The sequence below is a fragment of the Dinoponera quadriceps genome, unplaced genomic scaffold, assembly GCF_001313825.1.
Source record: "Dinoponera quadriceps isolate SergipeBrazil2010 unplaced genomic scaffold, ASM131382v1 scaffold1280, whole genome shotgun sequence".
Classification (NCBI taxonomy): Eukaryota; Metazoa; Arthropoda; class Insecta; order Hymenoptera; family Formicidae; genus Dinoponera; species Dinoponera quadriceps.
The window spans coordinates 1053130-1072330 of record NW_014555813.1 but is presented as its reverse complement, the minus strand read 5'-3'; the positions used below and the strand labels follow the sequence as shown (position 1 = coordinate 1072330).

The window sequence follows — 19201 nt, the reverse complement described above, 5'->3', positions numbered from 1 at the left end:
GGGGGGGGGGGGGGCACAGAGGAAGAGGAGGTGGAGGAGGATGTGGTGGAGGAGACGCGAGGGGGATGGGAAGGTGGCGCGGAGCTATTTGGATTAAGCGCAGGCGCCAGGTAGGAGAGGAAGACTTAATGAAAAAATTTTCCACGACGACGACCGAGTAGTAGGCTCCGCGGGCCCACGGCTCTTTTCTAGGTCGTCGTGTCGCGCCGGCGTGGCCCTGGAATTCGATCTTTGAATAATCGATCCACGAGGAAAGAGTCGGAGGTGTACGTAGCGCGCGCGAGCGGAACCGTTCGCGAAATGTTCGTCCAACTTCGCTCGCTCGCTCGCACCCGTCGTATAAATCCCGATGCGGTTTTTATCCGCTGTAGAATCCTGCCAAGTCTGTTTTACAAATATTACTCGTACAGTCGCGGTTTGCGATACGGGAAAGTTGGTGAGTAATCTGGAAAATTTGTATTTTTTTTCCGCCGGAACGAAAATAAACATGGTTGGGGCCGAAAATGATTATAATCTTAGCGAAATTATTATTTTCCTTCTCTCGGTGTGAAGCCGTACATCGGTTTGGATTCTCACGAAGAAGAAGAAGGGCACGCTGAACGTACAACGTGCGTGATTTACGCGACGTTTGTTTTCGCATCGTGAGAGACAGAGAGAAAGAGAAAAAGAGAGAGTACCGTGTTCCCTTTTTATTGCGCGGTCACGACGCGAAGAGAGACACTTCCGTCGTAGGGCTCTTTGTTTTCTTATCGCTCCGGCATAAGGCTCGGCACATTATTTTTCTACATAAGTAATATTTTAGCCTAGTACTTTTTTTTTTCGTCGTGTGTGACGCCGCGGCGCTTATCAGTCGGTGACCCAGTATGTGGAGAGCGATAGCCCTCGCCATTCGTATCTGTTGCTCTTCGTGGTCACGTGCAACTCGAACTCGTGTTCCCATTCGACGACGACAGAATGCTTTTCGAGATATCCGACTTTTTGCCGCCGAAAAGATCCGTAGGACGCCGAGAACACGATATTTCTGTTCCGCTTCTCACGCACCCGGACCTCGATGCGATTCGCGTTAACCGCTCCGACCAATGCGATAAATTAATTTCTGCACAGAGCCCTGATTTTTCGAAAAAATGGATTACGCTCCTAAACGAGTAGACATAAACGATCGAATCAACGTGATAACGTAATGACACACGGAGAAGTTGGTGATACTTTTATGCGAATAAATTGGTAGTGTCAATACCCGCATAATCAGATATCACCTGGATACACCCGACTTTATTTTTAATTTTTACGGCTCTTTATTTTTAAGGGACACCACTCGAAACGAAAATTACCGCACTGAGAAAAAGAAATTGGAATTTTGCGAAGTAAAATGTTTCTTGTGACATTTTCCCCGACATTTATTGGTTAGAACAAAATTTGACTGTGATGACAGAATATATATTTGTATAAAAGTTTTCTTATTAATTTCTTATTAATTAGTGTTATTTGCTAGGAATAAAATTTTATTTCACCATATTTAAATAAACATTTGTTTCTGCGGAACTTTATATTTCACGGATAAATTTTCAAGTTTTTCTTTTCTCAGTGTAAATATTTCACTCATTATTAGGCGGGTGACACCAAGTGTAAAGAAATATGTCAGAAGTGTAGATCTCCGACATACCTAGATTACACATGCATACCTTCCTCCTCTTTTTCCACCATATCTTTACATTTATATTTAAGATTTATCTATCACAAGATAAACTATCGCTGTGGAAATACGCGTCTTAGAAACGTCAATGGTCGAAAGTAAGAATTTCGATAACCGGCAAAATTGAAATTCCGCTCTCTACGTGGCATTTCGCCTGGGATTGATTCATCTTAAATATTAATCGAGGCGACGATTAATGAATGAAAATAAATTGGCTCGCCCCGCCCCAACGTTACGATTACACACCGCGGAGGGATTTTATCGCGCGGTCTCTTGTAGTTTCTTTTGCGCCACCGCGGAAGAATGCCTTGATTAAAGGAAACTCGTGTACTCGCGCCTTTTATTCAAATGCTCTCCGTTGATCCCTCTCTCTCTCTCTCTCTCTCTCTCCCTCCCTCTCCTCCCTCTCTCTTTCATCCACCGTTGAAAGATCACTCCGTGGGATGAGGCAGGAATATAGCCGTTAATTATCGTGGTAACGTGGAATGCGCCTCGGTTTCCCTTTCTCCGTCTCTCTCTTTCTCTCCCTCTATCTTTCTTTCTCTTCCTTCTGCCCCCCCCCTCCTACTTCTCACCCTCTTACTGTCTATGTCTTTCCAACGCGCGAGTCCGCCTCGCTTCTCTCTCCTCTCCTCCGCGACCTGTTCATATCCTCTCTCTTTCTCGCTACTCCGCATCCATCGACAGTGGCATGGACCACCTCATTCATCCTATCTGCATTCCTTTAATGCTACCTGTGAGTCGTGGAATGTCCGCGCGCCAACCCATCGAGCCGCGCGCGCAGTGCCGGACCTACGGTATCGTCTATCCCCGTTCCCGTTCGACGCCGTTCGTCGAATTTTCACAAAAACGCTCGTGACTCTTCATAGGTAGCCTTGCCTAATCCACACAACGAGCGTGCCCTTGGCCCGTTTTTCCTTTCCGATGCCGCGACAAGCTCCCTCGTGCAGGCTTGTACCCCTGCCGGGCTACCCAGCGTGATCTTTCGCGCCGATGGCGCGCGCTTCACGGACTTTCCGGGAAAAATTTTTCTCCACGATCGAAAGGAGGACTTGGAAACAAGGGAACTTTCAAAATCCGAACCGAATCAGATTTGGAACGATGCTTTCATATCTGTCGTAATTTCTTCTTCGTGAAATGTCGCATTAATTTGACCGGAATAATTCTAGCGCATCATGGATTACTTCCTCCTGGCAGACGAAGGGAAACAATGTTTGAGCCTGAAGAAAGGTTCGTCGCAGCCTCCGGACAAAAAGGTTCCTCATGACAAGCGGACAACACACGAATGAAGCGGCGTTACCCCGTGAATTTTCCACGACGTGTTGACGCGAAATGTGCTCCTCCGCGAGCTTCGTCGTTCATCCGATATGCTAATGCCCGAGTCAAGGATATTCGAGGTAGACTAGGCGTCGCCTACCAAGCCCTCGGGTGCTTCTCCTTGTCGCTTATTTCACCTTTTTTTTTTTTCATCACGGCAACGTACGCGCGTCCCGCTCTATCCCACAATATATCCATACAGAAACGTCCGATCACCAATTATCGCGAACGAGCGGCATTAAGAGAGCAAAGAAACTCGTTTTCCTTGCCGGCGTACAGGATCGTAGATCGTGCTCGATCGTCATCATCTTATGAGCGCACGAGCGAGCGAGAGGAAAAGAGAGAGAGAGAGAGAGAGAGAGAGACGCAAAAAATGTACATATATATATATATACATACAGCGGACAATGGTCCGAATTGTGAAAAAGTTGGTCCAAGTTGATACTGAGCGATTGCTTCTTTTCTTATAGAGTTACGATATGTCTCTCTGACACTCAGAAATGTGAGAGTAAATATTCCAATTAAGAGCAAATAATGAAATAAGTCATTTTTTTCGTCAGAAATTTGTACTCTTTCCTTATTTCGTGTTATAAAAAATAATGACGTATATATATATATATATATATATGAGTTTTGTTCAATAATAATAATATAGTAAGATAAAAGTATCGTTAGAATTCACACTGATTGATTCTCACCAACGATTCGAAGGATCAATGGTTCTTTTTCTCCGGAGAAAATACAGTACCAAAGTCAGAATAGGTTTAGGCGAAGAAAGTTTAGCTCTCTCTTGTTCCGTAATGAACAATTGCGAGAAATTTGTCGTTACGCGATAATCGTTTCCCCGACCGAAACCCAAAACGTAATGCCGCTGTTGTTACCCATCGGGAGGGCACTGTACTCGCTTTTCCACCGAAGGTCGATTGACCTCTCTCTTTCTCTTTGCTCTTTTATTCGTCGGATTCCGGCGAACTTTCGGCAATCGCGACTTTTTCCTTCACAAGTATAACAGAATGCGTTCTGCGACGCCGGTGAGAACGAAGTAAGATTTTCTCACAGAAGCTTATCAACGACACGATACCGTGCCGGTGAATTTTTCGGAGGAAATTCTCGAGCGACTCCGAATTCCTTTTCGACCGAGAGGGATATTCGGGGAATGTGATTTCACGGCCCCCGAAACCCTCATATCCTTGAGACAAAGTCGATAACGGTTACATGTAAGATACTCGGACGAAGATGACAGAAGAAAAGAATGGCCGGAAGAGACGGCAGGGGAAGGGATGTACCGAACCGCCTCTCATTATCGACATCTCATGGTTGTTAGGAGCGTATCATAACACGATGTATAACTAGAGACAGATTCGACGGAATGGAACCCCGTGTTTCACCTTCGAGCCCTCTATAGACCGATACAACACAATAAGGCCCCGAAGCTCGGCGATCGTGGCCGAGATACCAAGGGCTTCGGACCGCATGGTTCGTCCCCCTCCTCTTCCCTCCTCTCTCTGTTTCTGCTCGTTTCATCCACCTCCTCCTCTTTCTTCTGTTCCAATCCTCCCTCTTCCCTCTACCTCTCACCCTCTCTCTTTCTCTCTTGTTCTCCGGCACTTTGAACATTTTCTCTCTTTTCCCTCCGTCTCCTTTCGTCGTATATATTCTCCCGCCGCTCCTTATAATTTTTTTTTGCTTTTCCATGCACAATGCTGACCCTCTTCTCTCTTTTCCCTCTCCGCTTCTGCTTGTTGAGGAAGGAGAGTGCCTCTTACGGCTTCTACTCTTTGGTCGTGCCGCCGCCTCGCATCCCTTTATCTTCACCTTCTAATCGGTCTCTCTCTCTCTCTCTCTCTCTCTCTCTCGATCTATTCGCTATCCTTTGCGCTTCGTCCCTCTCCCTTGTTTCCTTCGTCCCTGTCTCACAACATGGATAGCTAGGTAAACGCTCCGTGGGGCAAGAACGGCCAAATTTTTTTCGGCATTCACAGACGTCATCAAGACGTGCGTCACGCGTTAACAAATTTTTCGATACGATCAATGAAAAGGCGAAGTAAATATATGTATATATGTCGACATGTTAAACTGCATATCGTCCTAAATTTTCCATTTTCTTACTCAAAAGATTTTGCTCAAACGTGGAAGCGCACATTTTCTAATAAAAATACAAATAGCGATAGTTTGCTCAGCGGACGCTGTGTGTCGATTTCATTTCTTAAACAATCGACTGAAGATTCGATCGTCACCATCTTAGCAATATTTTTATGATACTAAATATTAATTCTAAAGAAAGCCATCCTAAAGGTTACACGTTAGAAATGCGTCTTGATCGATCCATTTAAAATGAATTTTCATTTCACTATCAGGAATATTATATACACATAAGTGTCCCTTCTTGACGAAATCCCCGACTATCAAAAGTTACTTATTACACGCCTATTCGCATTGTGTTGCGCGTTGCACCATAAATTCCATCGCATTCATTATAGTTTCCACGACGGCGGACAGACTGATACCTCACATCGCGCAACATAATTTTGCCGCGGAACGGCGAATCGGAGTCTATTAGGCTCCGATGTGCATTTCTAAATTGAAGAGGAAGTGGCAGCCGGTGGTGTCGGTCATGGTCTTCGAAGAAATTCCGCCGCCGAAAATCGTCGATTTAGCGGCGGGGCGAGCGATTCCTTTGCCCGGCCCCTCCCTTGACGAAGGTCAAGACATACGAAATCTACATTTGCTCGAGGTCGCGGCGGCACCTTCGAATTTCGTGGCGGACCTTCCGAGAATCGTTGAGTGTCGAGCCCTCGATCGGAAACGACCAGACTCTCGAGTTTCTCACTTTTTTATGACGGCCGCTTGCGCGCTATAGCGCTAACGAGACCCCGCAACTGTTTTCGGGACTCCGCCGGTTTATATGCGCCGGCTTTTTCAATAAATCAAAGTATCCTTGAGCCGAGAGGTGCTCGGTTTCGTTACTTTGAGACCACAAGCGAGTCGGTCGTGAGCGCCACCGAGCGCGCTAATTATTGAAGTTTCTATTCGCGCGACCACACAGACACACACGGACGAACAATGCACGTTCGATCGATCTCGATTTTGTATCCACCGTGTACTCGCACACCCCTCCTTCCTCTCCTTCATCATAGTTCCTCGCGCGGATGTGCGATCCTTTTCATCCCGAAATTTACGTCCCGATTCGAAAGCATCATCTTCGAAGTCCTGCGCGGGAAAAAGAAGAGAAAAATAGCGGGACTCCTTTCATCCGTACGTATGTATATTCATCTCACTTGCGCACACAAAATGGTGGCGGCACATCCAAACGACGGCGTATCGTATCGACTGCGTCGTCGTCGCGGCTTAATTAAATACTAGCGGCGGACGAAACGCGACGAATCGTCCGCATACATATGAGAATCGGCAATGAGTTTCCGTTGGAACGCGGACTTGGACATAAATTGTCAAGCGCCGTTTCATTTCGACAGCTCTCTCCGACCCCCTGCTCCCCTCTCTCTCTCTCTCTCTCCCTTCGCCGTCTTCCCTTCGGTGGTCGTCTTTCAGTTGTTACCGCAAACTCCTCCATTCCTTCTTCTTCTTCTTCACCGCACCCTCTATTTTGTCGCTGCATCTCCTTTCCCGACTGACTGGAAAAGCGTCCCACGGGGCCTTTTCCTTTTCCCAGGCCCCAAGCGCGCACGCTTTATGGACGCATTTTTTCCTGAAAGGACCTACCCCATGGTTCTCGGAATCGATGGGCTTCCCTCCCTCTCATCCCCTTCGCACTCGTTCTTCTATCCTCTTCTCTATCCTCTTCTCTTTCCTCCGCCTCCTCCGTGTCCACGCAGAGTTTTCGGTTTCTCATTGGACACCTTCTCACGAAACGCGGCGGAAAGGCCGCGACCGAAATATTACTGCGACGTAATTGAGCGGGACTTCGGCATTTTCTTAAAACCGCACCCGAGTTAATGAGTACCGATCGATTTTCGGAAGTCTCGCCGGAAGTTGTCCGCGTAGAAATGACAAAGAACGTATGCTCGCGAAAATCGCTATAAAATACACCAGAGCGAAGGCTAGTTGGCATGTAAGAGGGAAAGAAAGAGCGAGAGAAAGAAAGGTAAATGTAATACAAATGTAATATGTAAACACTATCGAAGTTTCCGCAGCGAAACCGGATTCAATTTCGTCGAACAAATACCAAAAGAATATAACGTGCAATAATAATATTAAAATGAACAAATCGTGTAAACATCGAGAGAGGACGTAAGTGAACGGAGAAAGGAAAGGATGTACCTACTACAATAGTCCACGTTTCAGCTTTACATTATAATAGTGCAAAGGTGGAAATATGGACAGTCACGAGGCTTGATATCGCTTTTGTGTGTGCGTGTATGAGGAAAGAATTGGCTAGATCCGAAATCGAATGGCGGGTCCCGTCTCGTTGTTGTCGCTCGTTACGATTTACAGATACGACGATGTGAGAAACTCGGAATCGTATACCGGCTCGATCGAGGGTAAAGAAAGAGACAGGGCGCCATCGAGGTTCCCACGCGGCACCCTGCTCCGTTTCGCGTAGGCGCGTCGGTATGTTACAATATTCAAGATAATCCTAAAGAAGGTTATATATCTGATTCTCGAGTTGCATCGTCCCGTCTGAGAAAAGAAAGTCNCCCCCCCCCCCCACCCGGCGGGGACCTGCGCGACGAAGTTCCCACGGATTAATTTAATAGCGAACGAAAGAATTTCACAGGTATTAACACTTATTGCCAAAGTTCGAACATTACCGCCATCTTTCAGGACTCAGGCGCCCCCTAGAAGCCGTTAGCAGTAACACCGAGGATTTGGCTAAATGGCGCTATTTTTTCGACGATTCAAGTAGCCGTGAGAAACGGCAATCCTCGTCGAATTGTCAAACCTCAATGTCTGTCCAGATAATGAACGCTATTTACTATCATAGTAACGCATCGAACACTTTTCCGTTGCAAAACGTTTTCGTACCAATTGTGTGTCAAGTGAAAAATAGACGTTTATCAATTGTTAATTTTATTGTGAGGAGATGATTTACAATAATCTCATTCGTCCTACATCTCGATATATAGCCGATAAAATCGATCTGATCAAAACAAAATCGACTTTACGAGAATAAAACAATCGATAAATATTAACGATATGCGATAAAAACTAATGACTTTGGCAAAATGAAGAAACAAATCGAGGAAATATCACAGATAAGGGTGCAATTCGCAATTTTCCCTTTCTGCTAGGATCTTGATTTTACAAGTTCACCCCTAACTGTATCAGAACACGGCGCTTTGAAATTGTTCCGATACGGTGGCATCACATGGAAAAAAAAAGGAAAAGAACACAAATCGTGCAGTAGGTCGGGATTGCAAAAATTCTAGTCCCTCACAGAGCGAGTGGGAGAAGCGCGGCGGGAAAAAGGAAGACGAGAAGATATCTGTCAAGGAATCGGGACCGCGAAGGTATCCTCGAGAATTCCAATTCCGGTTTTGGTCCCGAGAGAGGCCAAAGAACGCGTGCGGCCTGATGTTCAAAACGATGCTGTGTTCGCTCTCCTCCCACCCCCTTTCTCTCCCTCTTCCTCTCTCGCTTTCGTTCTTCTCTCTTTCCCTCTACTACAATCTCTGTTCGTCTTTCCCCCAGATCGGTCCGCGAGCCCAGTCATTCACAGAAAACACAGAATGCAGACGGTCACGTAAGTCGTAGGCACCGAAGTGCCGGCGGGGAAGGGCCCGAAAGAGGGAGGAGGCGAACAGAGATGCGAGCGAGTGTGCGTGTGTGTGCTATGGCGCCAGGCGATTCACCGATTATATTCTTACCGTTCTTCGTCGCTTTCGTTATGCGGAGAGATGGAGGTGGAAGCTTAGTTATTTCGGCACCGAGCATTACTTTTCTAGCGATGTCGACGAATCGCGATCGAACGATCGAGAGAACGGTTTCTAAGACACAAGTTTGCAAACACGGGAAATTTTAACCCACGATTTCCTCCCTTCGTATTTTATTACTATATCTCCGGATATATTTCGAAACGTCGGCGCTTTCATTATATTTTTTCTATTTCGATGGACAATTGGTATCTCTTTACTAATTTGTGAAAACATTTTTTCTTAACTTTGAGAAGAAACTACTATATTTGATCTCGAGTTTTACACTGTGCATGCAAAGTCCGGTTTTAGCGCACTTTCCGACCGCGATAATTAGTCCCGCTTGAACCGGACGCAATGAAATTACACGTATATCCTATTCTCGTGCATAGTAAATGGCAAACCGAATCGCAAAGTAAATCGATCAAGATATCGCGACGCACGTACAGTGTATCTCCAAGTGTAAAAAAAAAAAAGTAAGAGGTGTAAAAGAATTAACACCGGAATGCGATCCCAACGAATCTCACGAGCAATTTACTCGCGAGTGGGAAGGAGGAGAGGGATAGAGAGAGAGAGAGAGAGAGAAAGAGAGAGGAGTGAAAGAATGGCGAAAAAAATAACCGATGAAAAAAAGGTAGAAACGCTCGTCGATCGTTCGTAGTTGCGCACCAGAAAACCGACCGGGGTAGTTCCCATCCCTCGTGTGCGTTTCGGGCACTGTGTCGGTGGCCCGTTTCTCGGAAGGACCTCATTCGTTGCTCGGTGCTATATATCTCCTTCGCCCCCCCCCCCTCACTCTCTCTCTCTTTATCCTCCCTCTTTTCCTCTATCTCCCTTCCTCTCTTTCATCCTCTTCTTTCACCGGTGTTATGCCAAAGAGAAACCCAGGATATGCCGGGAATAACTGCACTCCTACGAAAATGTGGGCAGACACATTCATGAACGCGTATACCTGCGTGCATGACGAGTTGGGCGCAATCTTTATCGTTTTTCGCTCAATCGAACATGTACGAAAATTCGCGTATTAGAAAAAAGTATCAGCAGTCGGGCGTGATAAAGAGAAGGGTCTCCTTTCGTAATGTCCGATTATAAAACGATTACGCAAAAAGAGAATATACGACAGAGAAGACGAAAAATACTGAAAAGGGTAGAAGTTAACGGAGGGACGGACACAGAGGATGTAGAGATGAAGAAAGACCAAAGGATGAAAAGAGGATGAAAAGAGGAAAAGCGTAGAACAAAGAGGGATACAAAAACCAAGCGGAAGGAGGAGTGATGCAACAAAAGGGTAAGATACTTCAAGAATCAAGAGCGAATACGAAAAGAAGAATGGGAAGAATGTAGGACAAAAAGAAGAGGATCGCAAAAGAGAACGAGGAAGAAACCCTTAACAGGGGGTCGAGTGGAAAAGGGATAAGCGATCTACGAAAGTATTCAGTGGCGCCGCGCGTGTGAAGGAAGGGAAGGGACAGAAAATAGAAGTTGTCCGCACGATCACAGGCGTGGGGCAAAGAACGGAGAGGGTGGCAATCTTTCGAGATTTGCGAGAGATAGAATCTCGAAGATGGGCTTCGCTCGCCTCTAGGAGGGTAGGATAGAGTATAGAGAGTAGACTATAGTAGACTATAGTAGAGTCGAGTATGGTAGAATAGGTAAGTTGGTAACTAAATAACTGGCGAGTAAGCAATGGTTAAACAGATAGAAAAGTAACTAGGTAGGTAGGTAGGTAGGTAGGTAGGTAGGTAGCTAGATAGGTAGCTAGGTAGGTAGGTAGGTAAGTTGGTTAGTTGGTAGATTGGGTTGGTAAGCAGGTAGGTACGTAGGTAGATAGATAGGTAGGTTGGTAGGTAGGTTGGTAGGTAGATAGGTAGGTAGGGTGGACGAACGAAGGAGACGCGGCAAAGAGGCGGAGGTGCAGAGAAGCAGCCGGGAAGAAGGGGGAGAAAGGGGGCGGATGTCGTGGAATGCGGCCGTGGTCCCGGTATATACGCGCGTCGGTCCTGGCCTATGCTAGGGTATTTGTGTATTTATGTGGAACACCGGAGAACTTCGTCGATGAAAGAAAGAAAGAGAGAGAGAGAGAGAAAGAGTGGAGGGGAAGAGAGAGAAAGAAAGAGAACGTGGGAGCGAGAAGAGCGGGAGAGGGAGAGAGAGCCTTCTCCTGTGAAAGGAAAGGACAAGGACGGAGGGAAGAGCCAATGGCCAGCCAAGGTGTGCTGCCCTTTCGTTACGAGGGAGCGAGTAGGTACGTACACTTGAGAGAGCATCCGACTATGCAGCAAGAACACCAGGAAACAAACGACAGCCACCCCACCATCACCATCGCCACAACGCCCATCTTCGCCCCGCTTCTTTCCTTCTAGTCCTCCCTTTTCTTTTTTTCGCACCACGCTGCGCCGGTCACGCTGGTCCCCTCTCCACCCCTCGCCTCTCTCGCGTTCTCGCTCCGCTCTGTTCCTTGAAATTCCACCGCGGAGTACCGCGTCCCTGAGGCTGCTTCCTTTTGGAAGTCTCAGACGCACCGCGAGGTCAAAACACGCGCTACACTGTCGGAATTTCTGCGTAAGTAGTTGCCGCCTGTATCTTACGAGATCGATCGCTCACCCGTGCCGTTTCCCCTCAATATGAATCGTGAGAGCGGTTGGTTCGTTAAATTTATCAACCGATGATTCAGATCTTTTTTTTCGAAGACTGAAAACTCGCTTTCAGAGGATACAATCATCCGGGTCTAGTTCCAAGTTAATACCAAGATCTATGCGAGATTCAGAATGAAAAAATTTGTACGAGAAGGAAAGGTACGCAATATTCAAATTATCGTGAAGTAAAGTCCAATTAAATAAATTCGCGAAAATCTCGTTATTGAAGGGAAACTCGCGTAAAGAGACGTTCAACTTTCGCAAGATGAAGCCGTAACTCGATAAACCTCCCTTGACTCTCCGCAAATTAATAAACGTACAATTTGCAATCAAAGATCGTTACTTATCGTTCGCCGACCGCACGTCGGCATGATCGATCAATGGCGGCCGATTCGCACCTCGAGCCCGACGAATTTCCCCGAAAAGCGCGGTTAACTCGCACGAAAACGATAATCCCCCCCCCCCTCCCACATCGTCATCCTCTGCTAATCCTTCCTTCTCTCTTTCTCTCGTTACCGAGAACGACAAGCGCAACGCGAGCAACCAGTACGTGAGAGAATGCCGTCAATAAGACGGCAGTGATTTCGGAAGGGAGCGAATGGAGTCGCGAGAGGGGACGGGCGCGAGTGGGAGGGGGAAGGGAAATGTCTGGCGCGGGACCCTATCGCGGATACTGTACGCATCGAGTACGAATCTCGAATACCGCGCCGCGAACCAGTCTTGGAGAGACCGCAGCGGTGCCGGTATTCGAACCACGTGGCTCTCTCTCCGTCCGTCCGGCAATCGCGACTTCGGTCGCTTTCGTAATCGCGTTGACAGGAGGCAGGGTCACAGTCGCGTACTTCGACGCTTCGTGCGCGTGATACACCGTAAGCCGTTCTCCTTCCCGGACGCGTTTTCTTTCGGCAGTTTTCTTCGCGCACACCCGTCGTCCGCCTTCCGATCGTTCAATCGCAACGCGTGTCTCCTTCGGTAATAGACCGGCGATACTTTGCTCATCTCTTACTTTCGATTTAAACGAAACTCATGTAAATACGTAACTCGACGGTGGGGATAAAGCGACTCCGCTCCCCTGATTTCTCGCACACGAGTCGTAAGAGTCGTATAATCCTTGAAACGCGCGTTATCCGAGCGGAAAAAGTATTTCGGCGGGACGCGCGCACAACGGCGTGTTTCGATCGCGGTGGTGAAATTCCGACACGTTGTCGATGGATGCGCGCAATAGTAGGAAAAAGGAAACTGCAAAAGTCCTCCTTATCTCACAACCTACCTCCCTCGCTCGCTCGCTTGTTCTCTCTCTCTCTCTCCCTCTCTCACCGTCTTCTCTCGTTGATCGTATACGAAAAGACAGAGGTCGCGCCGTCTCTCTATCTCTTCGAGAGCTCGAGGCGCAGCGTCTCGGGCGGTCCATCGGCAACGGTGGTCCCCCTTCCTATTCCGTGACACTTGAGCTTTCGGTGGAGGGACACAACGTGCGTACGGACGTTTGCGCGCGCGCATACACGGTCAAGCGTGCACGATACGGCAGAAGAACAGAGAGAGGGCATGTAAGGAAGGAAAGAGAGAGAAAGAGAGAGAGAGAAGCGTCGCGAGCGTCGTGGGAACCGAGGAAAACGTTTCCCGCATACCACCCCCCTCCCCAAGCATTCTCTCTCTTTCTCTCTCTCTCTCTCTCACACACACACACATACACAACTAAACCAACTAACACTTCGTCTCCCTTTCGCCTCCTTTGCCACCAATGACGCACACAAGGCAGATACACGTACACGCACTCACGCATGCGTGTGTCACACACATACACATGCGCGCACACTAGAGGTACGCGAGCGAGACGTAAGACCACGTGACCGACCGTAACTTTCACAGACGCGCGCGACTCGTTTCGTCTCACTCGTCTCGCTCCCCTCGCACCCACTCCACCCAGAGGCCCTCTTCGATCCCCCTTCCCTCGCTCATTCTCTCTCTTTCTCCCGACCCTTCCTCCCGCACATCCACCCCCCGTCTCTCCTACTTCCTCTTATACTTATTCGAACGACGCAGTTGCTCCCGCGGTAGGTACGCGCAACTGCGTCGTAGGCTTCTCGCCGAGAACGAGATCTGCGTACTACGGTGCCACTTCCTTATTCGACGCGCACCGTACGGCGAAGCGCGCGCGCACGCACGCACTGTCGGAGAGTCGTTTCGGCAGCCGTTCTTCTCTCCCGCGACAGTGCACAATATAGCGCCCGTCTTCTGCCATGAACGTCTTCCACACGCCTCGGAAGACGTCAATGAACGCGAGGCACAGAAGCGCTCTCTGTGTCGTCCACGTATAATTGACAACGACGAATTGGCCGAATAACTAGCTCGTAACTTGAATCGAACCATTTCGAATTTCGCTTATCCCCTAACGTACGATCCGTTTCAAACGAACAATTTATACGTACCCCTGAAATTAAGCCATCAGATCACATCAACGCACGAATCTCAATACTTTCGCAAAGCAAAATTCAAGTATCATTCCGTTTCGCCACTTGTTACATTTACAGAAACCTATATTAATTTCATATATTTAATAAATATCAACTTACATATTACTGGCAACTAGAACGGGTACTTCCTGCTTGTTAAAAAAAAAAAAAAAACTTTATCTTAACTTAGCAATAAATAAAAATACAGGGTGATTATTTCGCAAGTAATATGGTGTCCGAATATTCTTGCGGGGATCACTGTAACTTTTCCTTAAAACTTAAGCCAATAGAATTTTTCTCTTCTCATGAAGAAAGAATAGGCGGGGGTTGAACGAAGGGAGAAACGAGATGTAAAGGCGAAAGAAGGGGGGGGGCAGAGAAAGAGAGAGGGAGCGATTAAGGGGGCGGGGGGAGATTTAAGAAGCGACAAAAGAGGAGGATAAACGAGGAGTCGGAGAGGGGAAACGGAGAAGGCCGCATGAAAAGGGACCGAGGGAGGTCGCCGCCCTTCCAGGAACCCTTATAAACTTGGGCCCGATCTTCGGGCCTTTTTCTCCCTGTCCCTACGCTCCACGTTCCGCGTGCGCGCACGCGATCCGCTAGAGCGATCCTTGCGCGAATACCATTGCACGAGAAGTGTATATGCAACAAGCGAGCGCGCGATACGCATATTTAGTTTGCAACGAAAGGATTCGTCATTTCGGGAAATTGAGAAAAGTCCGACAGCACTAAGACTTCTATCTCTGTGACTCTTAAGCGATACGCCTACGGTAACAATTGCAAGACCGAAAGTAACAAGTTGCACGCGTGTTCGACTTCATTCTTTCCGTTCGTTGCTATGACTTCTGTACCGGGGAACTCGATTCCTCGGTACTTTGATCGAATTGATCCTCGAACGAAAGGCGTCCTATAAACAGAAGGGTTGCGTCGATAGTTGGACGCGGGTGCACCGCGTAGGAGCGCAAGTGGACCCTTGTCGAAGCAGATTTCTCGAAGGCACGCCAGCGGCGTCGCGGTCGTAACGCGAGTCAGTCAAGAAGACGAAGAAAACATCTATCCCGACGACGACTCTGCGCGCGCCCCCGGGAACGACGGACGGGAGAGCAGCGAGTAAAGTAATCACTGGCAAAATTGGTTGACGAGATAGTCAGATTGGCCGCTGGCCACTTGGTTGCTCGATTGTCCAGACACGCCTCCGGCGAAATGAAATTTGATTTTGTCGGGCAATTTCGCACCCAAATCAACCACCCCCTCTCGCGACTGCCCCGTTGCCCAGCGTAGGAACGGGGGCCGTACGGGGGAACAGGCGGGCCAAAAGTACGACTGAGGGAAGCAGAAAGAACCACGCGGAGGCTGAGTGAGTGGGTGAGGTATGCGTGAGAAAGAGAGGAGAGAAATAGGAAAGGGGAGGAAGGGAGAGAGAGAGAGAGAGAGAGAGAGAATCGTAACCTCGTTAAGAGCCGCACTCTCGCGGTATTGGTCTCATTGAACGTCCTGGAGCATCTTCCCGAAGCACCTAGCGCACCCTTAAGAGTTCAAAGGGTGGATAGCGAGGGTTGCTTCCTCTTCGCAGAATGGCGGGCAAATGCACGACAGGCCGATTTACGTGTCTGGAAAACTGCCGTGATCACCTACGGCTGGCGGGACAAATCTCAAATGGCGTAACTGAAATTTCCGGATTTCGGCGCGAAGCGTTCACTTTTCGTATTCTCGAACCCCAGATTCGGCGATAGGTCAAAAGAATAAGGTGTGATAAAGAGGAAGTACATTCGCGTTTGCGAGCGGAGCTCTATTTTCCGTGATTACATCTCGGGAAGGCGAGCTCCGGGTCTCTTAACTTGTTTCCCGCGAGATTGACGCCAGTCGTCATTTGAGAGATGGCATTTCCGTTTCCAAATAATCATACGAGATAAAATCCCGACGTAAATACACACGAACGTTACTCACGGATATACTACGAATGGTTTACATCGAAGTTCGCGAACCCCGCTGCTACAAGTAAGGGAAAAACATCATCTCTGACGAATGCCATCGTCACTCAGCGAGGTCACGCCAAAGAAGCCGCGCTATGGCGGAAAGAGGTGGAAAAAGATTTTCCGGCTCTTGCTTTTCCACCTTCCCCTCCTCCACGGGTGTGCGTTTCGGCGGGCGCGCGCGTTTCTCGATTAAGCGCCGGAGACTGCTGAAAATTCGATTACACGAGGAGGCGCGACCGAACTTCAAGGGAACGACGACGGTACAGGGATTGTGTTGTGCGTTTGGGTAATTCAATTTCTTTAAAGTAATTACTTGTTGCTTCCACCGTGAAAGTTTGTTTCTATTTCAAGGCGCGAATGTTGGTAACTGCGCCTCCTTGTCGGCGGCTTTACGTCGTACTTTCTCTCTTTCTCCTTCCGCCAACGTCGATCGATCGGCGAACGGCGAACTCGTTGCGAGTGTAAGGATAAATTTTAATGGACGCTAAATTGCTCCGTACCGTTGAAACACATTAAGAATCCGAGTAATCTTGAAATTTTTCATATAAGACTCTCGCAGAAAATTAAGTCCGATTATCTGATGTGTCTTACCGAACAGAACATATTTTTTTTGAGACACTTTTTCGCGATATCGAAACGTACAAACAATAAATTTCAATAATTTTGCATAAAAGGTCGCAACAATTTGAAAATATTACAGAGATTGTATTTATTATTTGTAATATTATGTTTCTTTGCGTATTACGGCTCTCATTGATGCTAATAAAACAACATACAGTAGTTGAGAGCACGTCGCGCAGCCGCCATTAATACGCAGCGCTGATGTAAAGCGCGCCAAATATGAAAGCAACGCAACAGAAGAAGTTATAGAGCTATACATTTGTAAATAAAGGCTATCCTATTTCTACATGAAATAAGCATTTCGCATGCATATATATTTGAGAGGACAGTGTTTTGATTTTATAATTATTACCGGTGTCGTAAAATTATCGTTTAGTTTCGAGACTCGTGCATTTGCGATTACAAATTCCACTTTTCATTTTGATCCTACTTTAATAAAAAGAATCTTATTTTAATAAAAAGAATGAATTTGAAACAAACGAGGTTTTTCTAAAATCGACACAGCTGCTCCTTGAAGGCGCACAATTTTTTTATCGTACTTCGATTATTACGTAGATTACCGTAACGTTTGAATTCCCATCGGCAATATCTTTGATCGTAAAAACGTGAGAAATCGGTAGAGCGTGGCGGACGATGCAATACAGAAAGCGAGCAGGAAGCGAGCCCTCGTGATGTCGGTTGCCTATTTTTGGCTAGACTTCGTAGAACCGTACAATTTCGCAGCCGAGTTTATGGCGTCGTCGTTCGTTCTACCGTTGCTCGATAACACCGGATGGTCGATAACGTAACGACATTACGTGCAGACGCAAATGAATTTTCACAGGAAATCAAAGTGTTTCTCGCTAAAATTGGTAGATGCGCAAATTGAGTCGAAGTGCTTCCAGAGAATAAAATTACAACCGGTCGGTTTTGTTGTGCTGCTTTGATATTAAGATATGAATTTGGCGATAGCAGTGAGGTTCACATTAAACTATTTAAATCCACAATTTAAGTTCGGTCATCGTTCTGTTCCGGGGACCCTTAATATACAGAAATAATCTTGAAAACGTGAGAGAACGGTGTATTGTTCGTAAATAATGAATAAGCAGTGGGGAATAATTTAGAAACGGCGGGAAAACGGCACGATCGAAGTACCGTTCGTAAATAACGAACGAAGGAGGACAAACGTTTGATTAACGACTCATTACTTTGTTGGCCGTTCCAATTACGCCGGAAAATTGTCTACAATACTTTGCTCTTTTCAGCTGATAAGAGACGATTGATCCCTAACACTCGAAATACCGCACCGTGACCAAAACCCTTTTCAGAGGCGGAAAGAAAATTAACGCGTAATAAAACACGCTCGAACAAAGCGTGTTCCGATCGGATAAACTAATTCAATAATTCGCGTAACAAGCATCGCGTTAAATGTGCAAGGTCTCGGATATTTTATTTATTTATTATCGCCATATTTTCATACTTCAACCTGATAAATCGCGCTCCATTAACGCCGTCGCACGTCGCAGAAAATTGACCGTCTCGTCGGCAGCTGCAACTCGTCCGAGCGTAATCTTTATTCAAGATCGATCGGTAGTTTCGAGCCGTGCGCGGCTTCCACCTCTTTGCTGCAAAAGTCCACCTCCTGATCGGTAAATCGACGTGCTTAAACCGAAAGCTCCGACAACGAGGAGGCGAGTTTCGGGCGTGGGGTGAGAAAAATGTTCATCGAGTCGGCGATTACTATGCAACGAGGAAGAGGGGGGAGGTGGCGCAACGGCGGCGACGATCTGGGTCAACGAACCCTTGTTTCTGAATCGCGGCGTCATAGCGACCCCTAAATCACGACCGGACCAGAACGTGCGGGGCCGAGAGCTCTCGCCGGCTATCGGTACTCTATCTTTCGTACACAAAGTGTAGGACGCAGGTGGGCCACGTGTGTGTGCACGCGCATTTTGCGTAAACGCACCTACCTACGTACGCACGGTTGCGTGCCTGGCACGAAATGCGAGTCACGCACCAAAACAAACCGTCTCTCCCCTGCCGGTTTACGAACGTTCCGCCTCTTATTCCCGATATTTTCGAATTGATCGCGAGCAACGATGACAACGCCGGGGAAACAACTTCCTCGGGAATAACGCGGGATGACTCCTCCAAGCAGATGAGAACGATTTACCGATAATCACGAGTAAATCACTGCGTTGCAGCCGGGTTTAATTGTATTATCACGTAATGCGTCTCTAACTTTGTTTCTGATGAAAAAAGAAGAAGTTCCTGTTACATTGGAAAAATATCGCCTGTACAGAAATGGAAATTGGCAGAAATTCCACGAAACGATCCCTCGTTACGACGCAGGTGCTAAAGCAAGAATGAATTCTGCAGATACGCTGAACGCGGGAAATCACGATCGCACCAATTACCGGGTGTCCCCATTGTCACGAATAACATATCGCCGAAGTGGGACACTCTTCGAACTTACTTCAGCCCGCTTCAGTTCTTATACTACCTATTCGGACACAAAGTGTACGAGTATTTCCGACCGAGGAATCCCGAGAACGGAAGCGAAACCCAGCCGAGAGAGACTGAGACCTTCCTTCTCTCCCTCGCGCGAACTTCGTTCATAAAGTAACCATCATTCTACACATGTGGTTGATAACCG

The 19201-nt window shown here is 47.4% G+C and overlaps 1 protein-coding gene across 4 annotated transcripts in view; it reads right to left on the bottom strand.

Annotated features, from left to right (window-relative positions):
• Positions 1-19201, bottom strand: part of LOC106745461 (serine/threonine-protein phosphatase 4 regulatory subunit 1-like) — a 148194-nt gene that overhangs the window by 65296 nt on the left and 63697 nt on the right. For 2 of the 4 annotated variants that reach the window (XM_014621077.1, XM_014621076.1), the window contains exon 2: positions 11134-11426. The exons of the other annotated variants lie outside the window; for them this stretch is intronic. In XM_014621077.1, coding sequence (XP_014476563.1) covers positions 11134-11426 — 293 coding nt within the window. The remainder of the gene's footprint in view (positions 1-11133; positions 11427-19201) is intronic. 4 annotated transcript variants of the gene reach the window in all.